General features: G+C 38.8%; 1 protein-coding gene across 2 annotated transcripts in view; it reads left to right on the forward strand.

Moving 5' to 3' along the window:
* NAV3 (neuron navigator 3) overlaps positions 1-17818 on the forward strand; it is a gene marked incomplete at its 3' end in the record, with an annotated part of 271115 nt that overhangs the window by 244451 nt on the left and 8846 nt on the right. Inside the window, exons 25-34 of one of the 2 annotated variants that reach the window (XM_082013485.1) lie at positions 1083-1204; positions 1795-1815; positions 2985-3157; positions 6190-6255; positions 7368-7521; positions 11245-11419; positions 14669-14766; positions 15431-15526; positions 15800-15968; positions 16699-16934. In XM_082013485.1, coding sequence (XP_081869611.1) covers positions 1083-1204; positions 1795-1815; positions 2985-3157; positions 6190-6255; positions 7368-7521; positions 11245-11419; positions 14669-14766; positions 15431-15526; positions 15800-15968; positions 16699-16934 — 1310 coding nt within the window. The remainder of the gene's footprint in view (positions 1-1082; positions 1205-1794; positions 1816-2984; positions 3158-6189; positions 6256-7367; positions 7522-11244; positions 11420-14668; positions 14767-15430; positions 15527-15799; positions 15969-16698; positions 16935-17818) is intronic. The other variant, XM_082013486.1, reaches the window with a different exon arrangement.

Raw genomic sequence — 17818 nt, forward strand, 5'->3', positions numbered from 1 at the left:
ACTGGGTGGCCAGGAATTGATTGCTGGGTGTCAAGAGTTAAACTTGTCACTGCAGTTGTATATTGAAGTACACCCAAGACACTAGGGAAGTCGTATGGGAACACATGGTTATAGCTTGGAAATCCAACATAAGCTGTAGCTCTGGAAATTGGTGTACTCATTGTTAACAGATGGACTGACAACAGTTCAGCTCCTTCACGAGGTCCTAAATCAGTGCAAGAAAGCGAGGCATTTTAAATTCCAGATTCTGAATTAATTTGTCATTGCAGTTAGGGAGATGTCGCATGTTAAATATGTACTTCAAAAGTGCCTGTTGATAAGCAACAGCAAAGGAATTACTTGAAGAAAAAAAATAATAGCAGCATTCATTTTTGAGAATGTCATTGATCTTTCTTTAAAGAGGTCATTATTTAGATGTTTGCCTTAAGGTACTTTCATTGCATGACTTGAGTATAGCAAAACTAACTTCTAGGAAGTAAAAAATTATCTTAAAAGTAATTTCCCTTGGTATTAGTGGGTATGTTCTGCAAGAATATTTTCCAATGATTAAGATATAGTTATCAGAGACTTTTAAGAAAATGAAACTCAAAAGCCTCACCAACCATTTCTAATATTCTCCACTTCTTGGTTTTTTTATTTAATTCATTTTTAATGGACTCCTGCCGGCTTATTTCCATCATGGTATATTAGAAGGTAGCATCTGAAAGCAGACTAGGCCTTCTACAAGTCAAGTAGTTCCTATACTCATCAGAAAAAGAAGTATAGTACATGTGATAGTAATGTCAAATAATCCATCTGTAACAGGTTACACCTGCATAGATTGCTGTGCAGGGTCATTGCCTTCATGCCAATAAGACCCCAGTTTGGAGAAGCTCCTAAGTTTTAGCTTAATTGTGTGCATCCCCATTGACTCCCATATGGTTTCTCACAGGCTGCAATAGCTTGAATCCAAGCCACTGCAAGCATCAATGCCATTTAGGCTCATTTAGGCTCCCTTTGAGGGGGGAGATGCTACATAAATACAAGAATGATTATTATATTGAAACAGACAGATGGATTTCACAGTAATTTCTTTTCTTTAGATTTACGTATAAGGAGGCAACATTCTTCAGAAAGCGTTTCCAGCATCAATAGCGCGACAAGCCATTCAAGCATTGGGAGTGGTAATGATGCTGACTCCAAGAAAAAGAAAAAGAAAAACTGGGTAAGTGCTCAGGAGGTTTAAACCTACCTTTTAGATACTATGTTGTTTCCTAGTGCCTAAGTAGTATAATGGTCCATTTCATCTACAATTCTGATGGGGCCAGGCAGATATGAAGCAATTCATGTGTATCCGTACTGTGACGCTACCAGCAAACTAAAAATTGGTGAATATCAGCAGGGAATTATTTGCATAAGTCAGCATAATTAAAAAAAAAAAACAAACAAAACTTAAAATAGCTGTTGTGACCAAAACCATCTCTGGCCCGCATTGAAACCCTGTTTGATTTTTCTTCAGTTGGAGTTTGAATCAAAAGCTTCACTCAGATGTGTTACCCAGCTAAGAAGGGAGCTAAAATCTGTTAAGTATCCTCATGTAAAAGTATTACAGTGTTTAAAAAAATGAAGATGCTTTTCAACTGGAACACACAAATACCACATAGTGCTAAGGGTTTAATCAAATACTTTCAGTAAATAATTGGAAAATGTTTTTGTTGTTTTAAAAATATTACCTGCATAAAAATTTGTTTTAAAATACTGATCAGCCTTCATTCCCCTGATTTGTAATTCCACACTCTTTCATGTTTCTGCAAGGTGAACTCTAGAGGAAGTGAGGTGAATATAAACCATGGAAAATTTGGCATGCATCTATAAAGAACCCTATCTTGGCATGATTGCTATTTATTTTGGCAGTAGGCTTTTATACTTTCTAAAAACAGATTATCCTGTATGTCTTCTCAGTTTGTCTCTATTCATTTTAATCTCAAAGTTTAGACCATAAAAAGGGGGAGTGTAGCCAAAATCCATTTCTTTCTCGTTAGATATCATGAGCTGGAAAGGACTTAAATAATGTTTCTCTGATCAGTGGTCACACTCCCCACTCTCCAATTATATCATGAAAATAACATGTTTGAATACCTCATTTTTTATAGAGGAACCAGTCTGTCATTGAGTTCTATACAATTTTAATCAGAACAACTTCCTGAAAATAAAAACAAAATCCAACAACATTTTTCCTAAGATGATCAACTTCTGTATTTAGACAAAGCTATCAACGAGTGAGCTAGCTAAAATTCACTGCAGACAAAACTGTTATCATCTTGGCTCCTGAAATAAATGGCTCTTTGGCTATTCTGTCCCTTTTCAATACTGGGTAAGAGCTTCTAGAGGAAGGCAATGCTTGTATGTTCAGAGATCTTACTCTCTAAAGAAAACTGCAGCAAAGAGTATATACCTTTGAGCTAACATTCTTCTCAGCAGTACAACAAAGCAAGCCTCACGTCCCATCTTAAATCCTCTCGCTTGTGATCCAAACCATAGCATTTGCATAGTTTGGCCATTCAAATTTTTAACAGGGAAAGTAAATTGGCAAACCCAGTAAATTGGACTTGTCTTTTGATTTCAGCATTTAGTAACAGCAGGTTCTGCCTGTACCTAGATGCAAAGTGGTTATTTAAAGCCAGCCCTTGAAGGGAATGCCATGGGAATGGGATTCCACTGGGGCTTAATGGTTTTAAATGAGCACCCCTCTCCCACAGCTGTGCCACTCAGTCCCGCACTTTTTCCGTAGCATTACGTTTGCGCTGCGCTGGATTAATAAAGTCAAAACAAAGCACCGTATCATGTTTTTAGAGATACTGTGTTGCATATGTTAATACCTTGCTTCTGTATACTGACCTCAGGCATTGGCTAGGATGGCATCTGCAAACTAACTTTTCGAAACATGAGCTGCACACAAATTGCCATGACAAGGGAAATAATCTTGCTCTATGTTTGTTTTCCAGCTAAGAAGCTCTTTCAAACAGGCCTTTGGAAAGAAGAAGTCCACCAAGCCTCCTTCCTCACATTCGGACATAGAAGAGCTGACCGATTCCTCTCTTCCTTCATCACCGAAATTGCCCCACAGCTCAGGAGAGTGTGGGGCAACGTCAATGAAACCATCACAGTCAGCATCGGCGTAAGTCTCTCTCTTGGCACACTTTTTCTTCCCAAATGGGATGGACTGTGGAACAGACGTCCTCAAGTGTGGCCATTTGGAGTTCAGAAACCGTTGCCAACAGCTGTGATCTTTTAATCTTGTGCTCCATCCCTTTGCCAGATTTCTCATGAGTTTCACTCCATTTACACACTACTTTTCCAACAACTCTTTCTTAGGTCATTCTCTCCTGCTTTCACAGCTTCTGCCCAAAATCATCTAGCTTTTGAAACTTTTTTCCAAAGGCATATCTGAAAGCTTATGCTGTGCTCTCCCTGCACCATTAACAACTTTATCATATCCGCTTAGTAAAGGCCAAATACTAGTTTCCTTTCTTTATGACATACTAAAAACATCATTTTATTTTCCAGGTAGCTATGAATTTTTACAAGATACTCATCCCTTCTGTTATTATCTTATCTACTTTGTAGTTACTGATTTATATAATTTTTAATCCATTTCCCCTCTTTTATTGGCTTGCACTTTTTTGCAGGATTTTATTTTTATTTTTTATTCAAATCCTTAAGGTTTCAGGACTGAGAACAAGTCATCAGTCAAAAACTGTCCCATTTTTTGGATGTTCAATATATTTTTCTTAACAGCTCTCATTCATATTCTTCTACTTAATTTTTTTTTCATTCTTCTAAACTCCTATCTTCTTCCAATTTGGGGAAATCAACCTCTTTGAACCAACAAATCATATTACTCATGCCATCCTTACTTTCCTTGTCCTACTTGAGAATAATCAGGTTGCAACTCCTGGTCCTTAAAGCACCCGGGGAATTCTAGTCTTGTGACTGATTGCTGAGCTTTAGAATAGAATTTCCCTGTGTTAGGTTAGGTGTCTTTTATGATTAACTTTTTATAGACTCTAGTGTTATTTATATACTAGGTTTAGGAGTTTGACAGCAAATATTCCCATTCTTTTGAGGGGGAATACAATAAATGTTTTTCTTTCCTCACATTCAGTACAGCCTGATGAGGATGTCCTGGTTTCAGCCAGGATAGAGCTGGTTTTCTTCACAGAAGCCAGTGTGAGACTGTGTTTTGGATTTGGGATGAGGAACTGTTGATAATGTGCTGATGTTTTGGGTTGTTGCTGAGCAGTCAAGGACAGTCCAGCTTCTTGTGCTGGCCTGCCAGCGAGCAGGCTGGGGGTGCACGGGGAGCTGGGAGGGGACACAGCCGGGACAGCTGACCCAGACTGGCCAAAGAGATATTCCCTACCATCCGACGTCATGCCCAGTACATAAACTGGAGTTGGCCGGGGGGCGGAAAATCGCTGCTCGGGGACGGGCTGTCGATCACGGGGTGGTGAGCAATTGCTGTATTGGGCATCACTTGTTCTTGTACATTCCTTTGTTGGTATTATCATTATTGTTCCCTTGTTTCTTTCTGTCCTATTAAACTGTGTTTATCTCAACCCACGAGGTTTTTCCTAATTCTCTCCCCCGTCCCACTGTGGAAGGGGGAGTGAGCGAGCGGCTGCGTGGTGTTTAGTTGCCGGCTGGGGCTAAACCACGACAGAGGAATAACTCATCTAGATGTCTAATTTTCTTGGGTTGTTTTAGAGAAGCTCACATTTTTATGGTTTTCAGTGTGTGTTTGGGAGGAGGATTTCTACACGTTTGGGACCCTTGAGTGCCCCTTGATTTGTTATCAACTTAAAAATCACTGATAAGCCTTAAAGTGCCTGAATTTAAACAAAACACTCTCGTAACCTTATCCTGTTTCTTTTCCACCAACACTGCTTTTTTCTCTGTCTCTTTGACTTGCTCTCTAGATGTGCTGCCATTCCCAGAATTTATCAAGGGCAAAACTACATATCTAGTCTTCCATGCCAAGCTCTTCCCATGACTGTTTGACCTCCAAGCCTTAACTTCCTAAATTCTGTCCAGTTCACAGTTCTTCCTCTGTGACATTTTTAAACACTGATCTTTCTGATCATACCATTGTACTATACTGTTGTTTTGTAATACTGTTGTACTGTACTGTACTATTGCTGTGACCTTTCTACACTGGATAACATAGATTCCTTCCCTTCCACAGGAGATCATGTGAAATATATTTATTTAGATTAATTCTCTTTGTCTGTTATACTGATAATGTTACTTTCTTCGGAAGACTCTGTTTTCCATTGCATAATTTAAACTTCTGTCACCTTTAATACTTTTCATATTGTCAGCAACCTCTGTTCAAAGATCATGACTTACTCCTTCCACCCAAAGCAACCTATTGATTTAAAAATCCTGAGATTGTAACAAGAAAGAAAAAGTAAAACTCTTTCTTCCTAGCTACTTTGAACATTTGTCTGAAGTTTGATCAGGCTTCTGAGGTTTTTCTGTGACTGCTCAGGACACTAACTTATCTTTTTTGTTTTTCTTCCTTTTGATGAAGTCTCATCTTATGCAAATTTACAGCTTAAGGAACTGAGCTGGAATCTGCAAAAGAAAATTCAGTTCATACTTTCTGCTTCCATTCTGCTGATCTTACCAGTCTAGACAGCTTTCTCCTGCTTCTTCCAGAACCATACCCCTGCTTTCCGTTTCATTTTTATCTTCTTTAAAGATGGCTTGAAAAGGTCTTTTTGTCCATCCCTTCTCAAGATGTACTGCAAAAAAACGAAAAAGAAAATAGCCAACGAATAGATACGTGACTTCCCAGTTGTCCGAGTTATTGTATGAGATAATATATGCATGTATATAAAACTTCATTTCATATTTGGTTAGCATAGGTATGGTATATCAAACCACGAACTGTATCATAATATTTGGAAAAAAATCCTGGTATATGTCTTTATTCATTTTTACTTGCATTTAAAATATTTGTGCATGTTGTGAATGATATTCATTATTTTTCTTCTTCGGTTTGCCATATTTTTTTATTTGCCATGAACTTCTTCATCTTCCCTTTGCTTACACTTTCTTTATATATTTTCCTGACCTGAGTCTCATGTTCTAAACCATTACATTTACTTTCTTCCAATTGCATCTGTCTAATACGTGTGTATGCAGGTCATCTCTTGTCTGGGCACCAAAGAAAAGGCAAAACGGTCACGTGGTCTACAAGCATAGATCCCGGTAAAATTGAGTGTGGGGCATGGAGTTATATACCCAACTGCTGACCTGGAGAGTGCTGCATCTTCTTTCCCAAAATGCATTTGCATGCATTCTGGCATTTAAAAGTTGACCTCTGTTTCTTGTTTGTATATTAGTAGTAATAATCACAATAATAATACTTATTATTATAAAACATTTTTTCATATTTAAATTGTCCTGAAAATATTAACTATTTATAGTGAAAGTAATAAAGAACAAATAATATTTAGTGAATTGACTGAAAATATTACTTAGTGTAACAACATAGACAAAATTCAGTGTTTTATTTCCTACTGGTTCTGTTATGCAACAGATCTAGGTCTGACACACAGAGGCAAAACAGTCTGACATGAGAACTGGACAGTTGTGGGTCCCTGGACCAGTCATGTTTTGACCTTTTCCCACAATATAATGGTTTCTTGCCTTAAAATTAATGCTTACAAAAAATAATCACATGGTGATTACTTTTAATACAGTCTTTAAGAAAGAAAAAAAACCCAACAAAATATATAATTCCAGACACTATACATTACCAAATGACAAACTGTAGGCAAAATGTCAACCATCACAAATCAAAACCACTACAGATCAAAATCTTATAGATCCTGAAGTCAAGGATTGTCTCTTTGTTTACTGTTCAAAACAGAGAAAACTGTTGGTGCCTAACAAATAATAAATATCAGTAGTGCAGTTTAATCAGCATACTTAGTTCTGACTATTGCTGCTTAGGAAAATCATGACTTTGCACCAAAGAAATGATGCAGATATAAAATCAAATTAAAACCAATGGGTGATACACACTCAAAAAAAAAAAAAGATTTCAGAAAAGATTCTAACAACTTTTTTTCACCATAGTGAAATACGTAACTAAACTAGAAAAGGTATAAAGCAAGCTGATAATTTCATCTGGGGAGGGCTTTTTTCCCTTTTTAATTTGCAATTTAAGCCTTTTCATGTTTCTTTGATAAGATTCTTTCTTCACTCATAGGTTTCACCAGCAGCAAGCATTTGCTGTACTTTGATACTTAGTAATGACACTGCTTTTCAGGGAGAACCTTCCTTTAATCTTCTGCCTGTTTCCTGCTCCTCTTTAGGATCTGTGAATGCACAGAAGCAGAAGCTGAAATTATTCTTCAGCTAAAGAGCGAGCTGAGGGAGAAAGAGCTAAAATTAACGGACATTCGTCTTGAAGCCCTCAGCTCTGCACACCATCTGGATCAGATTCGGGAAGCCATGAATCGCATGCAGGTCAGTGCAGTAGCTAAAGTGATGATAGGGGTGCACACCAAAGGTATGCCTGGTGCATTTCTTTTCCCAGTACTTTATTTCAGGTATCAAAAGAATGTCAATACAAAGTAAATTGCTATATTGACAGCACTTCTAAAGGATGAGCATGATAAGAATTCACCTAATAATAATTATTATTATATTCTTAGCCTTTATGTTAATAGCTGAAGTGTATGTAAGAGGTATGGAAGGAGTCAAAATCCTTGCCAAAAGTATGTGTGTTACCTAAACCTTATGACTGGGGAAAGCAACATGAGAGACAAGCATATCAAGAAGTGATTTCTACACTTGGATAGTGTGGGGGGCAGGGGTATATGTGCATACTCTCTCATCATTTCTGATTCCAAACCCAGTCATGGCTTGCCAAAGAAAAGTATGTAAAATTGAACTAAATTATTGTATACAGCATCACTAAAATTTCACTACATTATTTTGTGACACTGTTCCAAATCCTTCCTGAACACATTTTTAACCAGAAGACTTTCCCTTTCATGAGGGTGAAAGGATGCAGAAAAAATGGCCATGTTCTTCAGTGGAGCACGGAGCTTTATGGGACTTAGCTCTGCTGCCCACATACAAGTGTCTAGTATCATGTTGGGTGCCCAAAAGTATCTACAACATCCACACAGTATGACATAGGTCCTTCAATAGATCTGGGCCCTTCTGGAACGACAGGTGAGATAGCTAGGACCTGAAGACCCTATAAACCTGTGTTTGGGAAACAGAATCAAGGCCATGGGATGGGGATTCAGGTTGAGACTAGGACAACTACATTTAGGTGTCTGTGATGAGCTAGGTGATAAACTCCTGTTGTAATCAATTGAGTTTTAGTCCTGCAACAGTGGGGCCTGGAAAGCTATCTTACAATGGATGAACAAGGATCCCCTGGACAAACTCAAACACAGAAAGGAAGCCTGCAGAGCGAGGAAGCAAGGACAGGTAGCCTGGGAGAAATACAGAGAAATTGTCCAAGGGTTCAAGGATCAGGGTAGGAAAGCTAACGCCATGATAGAATTAAATCTGGCCAGGGACATCAAGGGCAATAAGAAAAGCTTCTACAAGTATATCAGTGATAAAAGGAAGACTAGGGAAAATGTGGACCCTCTCCAGAAGGAAATGAGAGTCCTGGCTACCCAGGATATGGAAAAGGCCGAGGTACTCAACGACTTTTTTGCCTCAGTCTTCACTGGCAAGTGTTCAAGCCACGTTGCCCAAGTTACAGAAGGCAAAGGCAAGGACTGGGAGAATGAAGAACTACCGACTGAAGGAGAATATCAGGTTCAAGACCATCTAAGGAACCTAAAGTCACACAAGTCCATGGGACCTGATGAGATGTATCTGTGGGTCCTGAGGGAACTGGTGGATGAAGCAACTGTACATCATATTTGAGAAGTCGTGGCAGTCTGATAAAGTTCCCACTGGCTGGAAAAGGGGAAACATAACACCCATTTTAAAAAAGGAAAAAAGGAAGACCTGGGGACAGACCAGTCAGCCTCACCTCTGTGCCTGGCAAGATCATGGAGCAAATCCTCCTGGAAACTATGCTAAGTCACACGAGAAATAAGGAGGTGATTGGTGACAGCCAACATGGCTTCACTAAGGGCAAATCATGCCTCACAAATTTGGTTGCCTTCTACAACGGTGTTACAGGGTTGGTGGATAAGGGAAGACTGACTGATGTCATCTACCTGGACTCATGCAAAGCATTAGACACTGTCATGCACAACATCCTTGTCTCTAAATTGAGAGACATGGATTCGGCAGGTGGACCACTTGGTGGATAAGGAATTGGCTCGATGTCCAAGTACAGAACAGTGATGAGTGGCGTTCCTCAGGGGTCAGTATTAGGACTGGTGCTGTTTAACATCTTTTTGAGCAACAAGGACAGTGGGATTGAGTGCACCCTCAGCAAGTTTTCTAACGACACCAAGCTGTGTGGTGCAGTTGACACACTAGAGGGAAGGAATGCCATCCAGATGGACCTTGACAGGCTTGAGAGGCAGGCGTGTGCAAACCTCATGAAGTTCAACAAGGCCAAGTGCAAGGTCCTGCACATGGGTCAGGGAAATTCCAAGCACAATTACAGGCTGGACAGAGAATGAATGAAGAGTAGCCGTAAGGAGGAGAACTTGGGGATGTTGGTTGATGGGAAGCTCAACATGACCCAGCAATGTGCGCTCGCAGCCCAGAAGGCCAACCACCTCCTGGACTGAATCCAAAGAAGCATGACCAGCACGTCAAGGGACATGATTCTCCCCCGCTCTACTCCACTCTCGTGAGACCCACCTGGAGCACTGTGTCCAGGTCTGGAGCCCCCAGCATAAGTAGGACATGGACCTGTTGGAGCAGGGTCCAGAGGAGGGCCATGAAAATGATCAGCAGGATGGAGCACCTCTCCTATGAAGACAGGCTGAGAGAGTTGGGATTGTTCAGCCTGGAGAAGAGAAGGCTCTGGGGAGACCTTATAGCAGCCTTCCAGTACCTAAAGGGGCCTACAAACTTTCTTGTAGGCCCATCCCTATGGACCGACTTTTTATAAGTGCATGTAGTGATAGGACAACGGGTAATGGCTTTAAACTGAAAGAGGATAGATTTAGATTAGATAGAAGAATGAAATTCTTCACTATGAGGGTGGTGAGGCACTGGAACAAGTTGTGGATACCCCATCTCTGGAAGTGTTCAAGGCCAGATTGGATGGGACTGAGCAACCTGGTCTAGTGGAAGATGTCTCTGCTCACAGCAGGGGGGTTGGGACTAGGTGATCTTTAAGGTCCCTTCTAACCTAAACCATTCTATGATTCTATGACTCAACAGCCTTCATAAAAGAATAAGACTTTTAGCAGAGTGTTAGTAAATGTGGAATTAAATTTGATGTGCAAAACCATCCACAAGAATAAGCAGTTGCTTTGTACTGTGAAGCAACTGAAAGCTAGATTTAGCTGGTGCCAGCCTGTTCTCAGGCTAAGTTTTCATTTTATTATTGTACATTCAATAATCACTTGGCACCACAGAGGATTTAGCTAAAAAAAATTCCTAGTTGTTCTGGTTCATCTGTCACTCTATGTTTTCATCAAAGAGTGTTTTCTGGCCATTATGTGAACAATCCCATGTTTGAATGATCAAAATGTCTTATCTGATAGCAAGAAGGGTTACGAAACTGTTAGACTATCAATTTCTGATTGTCCATTTTTAATTTCATTTCCCCTCTGTTAAGTTACTGCTTAAATTTTACATTCAATGGCAGTAATAATCTTCTGTGACTTTAGAAACATTAACATGTCTAAGATATTAACAATAACTTTCTTAAATGACTGTTACCTAAGATATTTGACAATAAAAAGTAGCTTATAAAACTGGGGATAGCTGGTAAAATTCTCACCATACTTGTATTATGGTCAACTGTAGAATTAACACGGAAGCTTGAAGTTTATGTTGTTTAGGATCTGCCTTGAAGAAAAAATTAAAACAACTTTATAGGATTTTTTTGCCTTCGTTTCAGAAGTGAAGACAAACCAGTTTTCACTGACAGGGTTATACTTCTGATATGTAGTGCTACATACTGCTGTGAAACTTGTAAACCAGTCAGCTCCTGCAGGCAAAGAGCAAACACCAGAATGCTCATCCCCGGTGGTTTTCCCAAGGAATAACCTCTTGTGCTTTTATGTTGATTTCTGTTGAATGCAGAATGAAATTGAGATACTGAAAGCTGAAAATGATCGTTTAAAGGCAGAGACTGGAAATACTGGAAAGCCTGCCCGGCCGTCGTCGGAGTCTTCAAGCAGCACATCATCTTCTTCATCACGGCAGTCACTAGGACTTTCTCTGAACAATTTAAACATCACAGAATCTGTTACATCAGGTAAATATATTTTAAGCATATGCATGTCTCAACAATTAGTAAGAATTTATTATTTTCACCTTCTTAATGGGTCATATATAAAAGGCATGCCTAAAAATTAAAACATCTCATATCACTCAGGTAAACACAAGATATACATTCACTAATGGAGATGAGGAAGAATGCTGGCAGTCGTTTCTGAAAATGTAGCTTTCAGAAGGCTCTGAATAAGAGTAACAGTTGTTCATTATGTTTGCTCTAGTTCCTAGCTATGATACTAACTACCTAGCTGGTCATCTGACTCCTCTTTGGGGATCTAGTTTACAATTTATTCAAAAAGGACAATATCTGTTGGAGTATACATGTCAACTGTATAGATATATTCTCTTGTCCCTATGGGACAAATATGAGCCTAGTACATGAAACTTTATTTTTTTGTTTACAGATCTTTTATTATTCAATTACCTCCCTTAACTTCATTTTGTATTTGCAGCTGGGGAAGAAGGAGGTCTCAGCTTTATCTCTTACATTTTTCAATGTAGTATAACTAGTTAGCCTGTTGGACCAAATCACTGTTTATCACAGGAGCCAAACCCTGCCTGGCTTATTAAGCACTCTCATTGTCTTCTGTGAATGAGAGAAAGCAAGCAGAACTTTGGTCCACATCCAGAACATTAACATTCGATTACTTTCCATGCAATAGAGTTTATGATAATAAGCTTTCTACACTTGTTTTGATAACATAGCCAAGAAACAGCAGTGCTGTCTCTAACATTAGAACCAGGAGCAGAGCAGAAGCAAAGCAGCACTCATTAGTGTAGACTCCACAGAAAGTATAATGCAGTGTCTGGAAGCAATAAAAATGTGGCCAATAATTGTAGAGTCTAGGCGAGAGTACAGCTGGGAACATGCCAAATTCCCCGACTATAATTTGGATTGGCAGTTAGTCATATTATCTTGCCAGTCATTGATTAAACAGATATTTGAATATTTCTTCTGGTTAATATCAGATTTTACATAAAAAGTGGTGTGTTTTTTATTTACATTCCAGCCTATGTTTTTTGCCAGGTTTAATTTTTAGAATGGATGAGCCTGAGCTGGGCCTCAGTATACAATGAAGTGTTGCAAAAACACAGAGAAAAAGTTTAACTATGGTTGCTGCTCACACATCCACACACCAAAAAAAAGGAAAAATTATAACAAAATTTTTTTCAAAACAGTAATTCTAGAATCTCTTTCATGAGCAGCAGTTATTAGCGCTTTGTTGCTTGGGGCTAACTCTGTCTAGATACAGGAATAAACATAATATAAGCTTTATATAATTTTCTGTGTTATTGGTTCTGAATGTTTTTCTAGCATGCAAAGTAATTACTTTTGGTTATTAGAAATTAAAGAAATAAGGATGCCTAATGATGAGTGGAGAATTTCATTTGATTATGAATCCAGCCTTTTTGATCATTGTGAGTATCATTTTGTTGCTGTGCCAGAGAACCTGGAAGAGTGACAGCTTCCTAGCAAGTCTTGTGGGATTTCTGCGGCAGCTGGAGTACTATAGAAGAGAAGTCCCTCAGATATGGAGAGGTTAATCATACTGGGGACTAAGCTAGGAGAGATAATGAGGGCTTTGGCTCATCACGTTAAAAAATGCTGTGGAACTTTCTTGAAGACCAGTGTCTCCAAATGACTCTGGTCATCTGGAAATGACCAAAGCTATCTCTTGCCACTTCCTAAGTGTACAACCATGTCCCCCAGATGAGTGTGAGTGGCAAGCTGGGAAGGTGCTCGGCAGTCACAGACACCAGTATTTCAGTCAGTCATTACAGTAAAGAGCAGCAAACAAGGACCGGTACAAGACTCTGTCTGGACTGTCCGATGAAAAGAGTCCCAGAGTTCAGACAAGAAGTGAGATGGAGCCACCATAGTGTACCTAAGGAGGAGGCCTGGCAGGATCTCATTAAAACAATTAGTACCACCATGAAATCAGACTCTCTTGGGCATCTTCTCGGCCCCTTGTGACACTGAGAGGGAGAGCTCTTAGTAGAAAGTGGAATTTTTGTCTAGCCACAGAGTGGTGCCTCATTCCTAAAGACTTACAGAAAAATGTATTTAAAAGGCTACATGAGGGTCATTTAGAGATTGAAAAATTTCACAGCGGGATCAGATATATTGTAATTTGCCCTCAGATGAACTCTGACATTATGGAAACTCTTAAGGTTTGTCAGCTATGCTAAAATATGAGTGAAGTGAAACACTCAGTGCTGGTGGAACAGAAAAACTGTCTGCCTGGAACAAAACAACATTTGTTTAAGCTCACAATAAAAATGCTTCTTTATTTGATCAATTAAAAAAACCCAACCACAACAGCAGAATCTGCTTTCTAGATCTGAATGTAAGCTGTCTAACATTTTACATGAGGGCTTATTTTTTAATATATTCATTGAAGTCATATTCATCAGTCTTTTTTGATTTTGCTTTGAGTAAGTGACTGAATCTTACTGGCTCCTCATTAAATTTGGGTGAAATCCAACCTTGTGCAACTATGACATGAAGTCAATGCTTTTCTTCAATCACCACAATAAGGAAGAGCAGGACTTAGGGCAGTGGATTACTGTGCTGGCCTTTGAAGCAAACGCAAATCCATAATCTCTCCTAATTTGATAGTTAGTTTAAACATCTAACAGTAAAATCTCTGAGAGAAATTCCAAGCAAGACAGCAGTTTTATCCCTCAAAATAAAGATGCAGGCTCAGACTTCAGTAAGAAATACATCCTTCTGCTTTCTCAGTTTACAAGTTAGTAAGGAGGTAGAAACAGAGGCACAGAGTAGATCAGAATCACTCTTTACCTCCAAGAAAAATTAAACCTTCTCTTAGAGGAGTGGCTGAATACAGGCTCCCATATTCTGGAGGAACGCAACGTGGTTTTCTCAATGGATACTGTATGTAAGCCTGTATTGTGGGGGTAAAAAAGACTCTATACATGCCATGTGTATAGAAGGTAAAGAAATCAGCTGGAAAGACAACTTAAAATGCTATTTTACTTAGCAGCAAACATATCACTGCAAGGATTTGCTGCTCTTCCCCCAACAGCATTTGAAAGGGCACTACAAGTGCCCAAAGATAAAAACTGAATTTAGGTTTTAAGAAACATTACTTTGGGGATTTATGGTAATTTCAAACAAGCTCCAAGAAAGAAAGCAAAGGCAAGTTTATAACGCAAGGATCACAGCTGTGATTTGCCAGGTTGATACCTTTCCTTTCTTTTATTGCAGATATTTTGTTGGATGATGTCACTGATGGAGGACTCCACAAAGAAGGTCATAGTGTGAAAATTTTAGTCACTATAAACAAGGGCTATAGTAGAGCCAAGGTAAGTTCATTACTGAAAGGTCTAGACACAGAATTATAGCTCTGGCAAATCTTGCAGTATAGTAGCTCAACTTGTTTCAGTATTTTCAGCTAAGAACTGAAGGGAAATATCCTAAATATTGCAGCTCTCTTCTGTGTCATCCATGCTCAACAGAGTTAGGCACTCTCCATGGACTAATGTCATATGGCCTCCGTCTGCCTTTGTGGTGGCTCAGATACTACCAATTCTCAGTTTAATTAGTAGTAAGATGTTCTGGGACTTGCTATCTCCATTTAAAAGTCATTATAAATTAGATACATGCTTTGGACCCCTTAGGATGCAACTATGAATACGCTGCTGAGGTAATCAATTTGGAATTGCATGGTCATGTTTTCATGTTCTGTATTACAAAAAAATTATAAATACAATGCAACCTTTTTTTTATATTCAGCGCTTTATAAATACAGATACAATCTAAGAGCAGAATAAGGTACTGTATTTCCTTCCTTGTAAAGATGCACAAAAGTAATACAATCTATACCTATTTCTAGCACAGAGATTATTAACAAAGTTGTAACATCACTTTCTAAATAATATTATTTTTCTTCATTGGAAAACTATGAATCTTCGTAGAAAACTAACTACCACCATTTTTAGTCCAATTTCCAAAAATCTCTCTTTGCAGGATCAAAAACCACATGCATATCTGATAGGATCAATTGGAGTCAGCGGAAAAACAAAATGGGATGTTTTAGATGGTGTAATCAGACGTCTCTTTAAGGTAAGACAGTGAAAAATTAGCTCAAGTATGAATTCAGTTTTCTTTTTCACTTTAGAAAAATTCTGTATTTTGGGGGTTGTCTTGCCAAGTTTTTGCTTTGTTTTGTTTTTTTGACATATAGCTAACACGAATATTAAATTTATTCTTAATGTTGCTGTTCTTTTTTCATGATTGTAGGCAGTTCTCTCTTTAATGTGACTGCAATATTTTCCAAAATGCTTTCATACAATAACCACTTTTATTTTTATGTCCTATGTTTTCATATAATTTCAGGAATATATTTTCCGAGTGGATCCGACTACTAGCCTGGGTTTAAGCTCTGACTGCATTGCTAGCTATTGTATAGGGGATGTAATTAGAGCCCATAGCCTAGAAGTGCCTGAACTGCTGCCTTGTGGATATCTGGTTGGAGATAATAATGTTATCACTGTGAATCTGAAAGGTAAAACCCCAAGAATGTTTTTGCAAATACTGTAGGGTTCTGCACTGCATTCCCCCATCCCTCCATTTCTTTTTTCTTACACCTGCCCTTTGTGTATTTTGTCTTCAGTTCAAGGACTCACCACATAAACTGTCTGTATGACATTGCATAACACCTAATGCAGTGGGGCATTCTGAAACAAATCTAAGAATATCTCTGTCCTTCTCTGCCTGACTGCCAAATCACAGCAAAGTACAGATTTCTGAATAGTGGCAAAACAAACAATCCCAGAACAGAGATTATGGTGAGAAATATTTACGCCTTACCCAGTTCCGCAGGAAAAATTCGACACATTTCTAAAGCTGTTGGATTTGTTATTGGAGAGAAGGGGGGCCTTCAGAAAAACTATACATACATTGATGTGACAACCGGTAACCCCTGTGGCTGTCACTTTGACCTTTTTTTGGTCATGGTTGCCTGTAGTGTCTGAAACATACCGAGCCTTCTCTCCACATTTACTTTGATTCCATCTCTCCCACTCATCTCGTCCCACTACCACTGTTTAATTTCTTGGCCCTGTGTAAGGATATAAGCATTTCCACAGTAATGAAGCCCTTGATAGGAGTTTGATTTAGGCAGAAGTATCTTACCTTGCTTTGAGCATGGCATTGATGCCATCAGATGCTGGGCCAAACCTACCTACCTTAGCAAGGATGAAGACAGGACATTTTTTCCTTTCTTTTGTTCCCAGGAGTGGAAGAAAACAGTTTGGACAGTTTTGTGTTTGACACATTAATTCCTAAACCAATTACCCAGAGGTACTTTAATTTACTGATGGAGCATCGCAGAATTATTCTGTCGGGACCCAGTGGCACAGGAAAGACCTATTTAGCTAACAGGCTGGCTGAATATATTATAACTAAATCCGGCAGAAAAAAACCTGAGGATGCAATTGCAACTTTTAACGTAGATCACAAGTCAAGCAAGGTAAGTTACAAATTAAAAGATAAGCTGTTGTCCAATTTGTAGCGATGATGCAGAGCAGATCTTATTAATTGGCATACTGTTTTGTTACTCGGTTAACATATTTTCCAATGAGAATTCAGTCTCCAATCCCGGCAAGGAGCAGGGACCAGAGCTTTCTGTTCTTAAACAAACTATTGAAGCACTGTGAAGAAAGTCTGAATTTTCCTCCACTTGAGGAAACCCACCTTAAGGATAGGTGCAGAGTCAAATCCCTATGTGAATTCAGTCCTTACAGTGTTTGTAATTCCTTTGTCAGAAAGGTTGGCTATGTAGTAATACTAGTCTAACTTGCTTTTTTACAGTGATAATTGTTAGCAGCCTATTGTTAGCAAAGATTTCAGAATGGGGATTCTGAATTACTGTCTTGGGTTCAGCTTCTTAATCATTACATCATACATCATGTCACATTCACAGTGATTTTACATAGCTCAGATTATCAAGCTTCTAGCGTGACTACTGTGCTAGCCACAGACAATGCTGTTCACTTGCTGTCCTAAATCGGGTATACTCCTAACGTGGTACCTAGAGAAAAGAAAATTAAAGGTTTTGCCCAGAGCTTTCTGATTTGCACGGGACATAATAATGTTAACATTGTTGGACTTGATGATCTTAAAGGTGTTTTCCAACCTGAATGATTCTATGATTCTATGATTCTATGATTCTATAATATATGAAAGAAGAACACAGATCCCAAAGGGGAAAGAGGACCATTCCAGTAAAAACACTGCTTTTCACTGTTTTTATACAGAGCATTTGTGATGCCATTTACTTTGGCAGGGCATGTGTTTATGTTTTATTGTTATGACATATACATTTATAATTAAAATTGTCCCAGAAAAGAGCAA

The sequence above is a fragment of the Phaethon aethereus genome (genome assembly GCF_964289735.1).
Source record: "Phaethon aethereus genome assembly, chromosome: 1".
Classification (NCBI taxonomy): Eukaryota; Metazoa; Chordata; class Aves; order Phaethontiformes; family Phaethontidae; genus Phaethon; species Phaethon aethereus.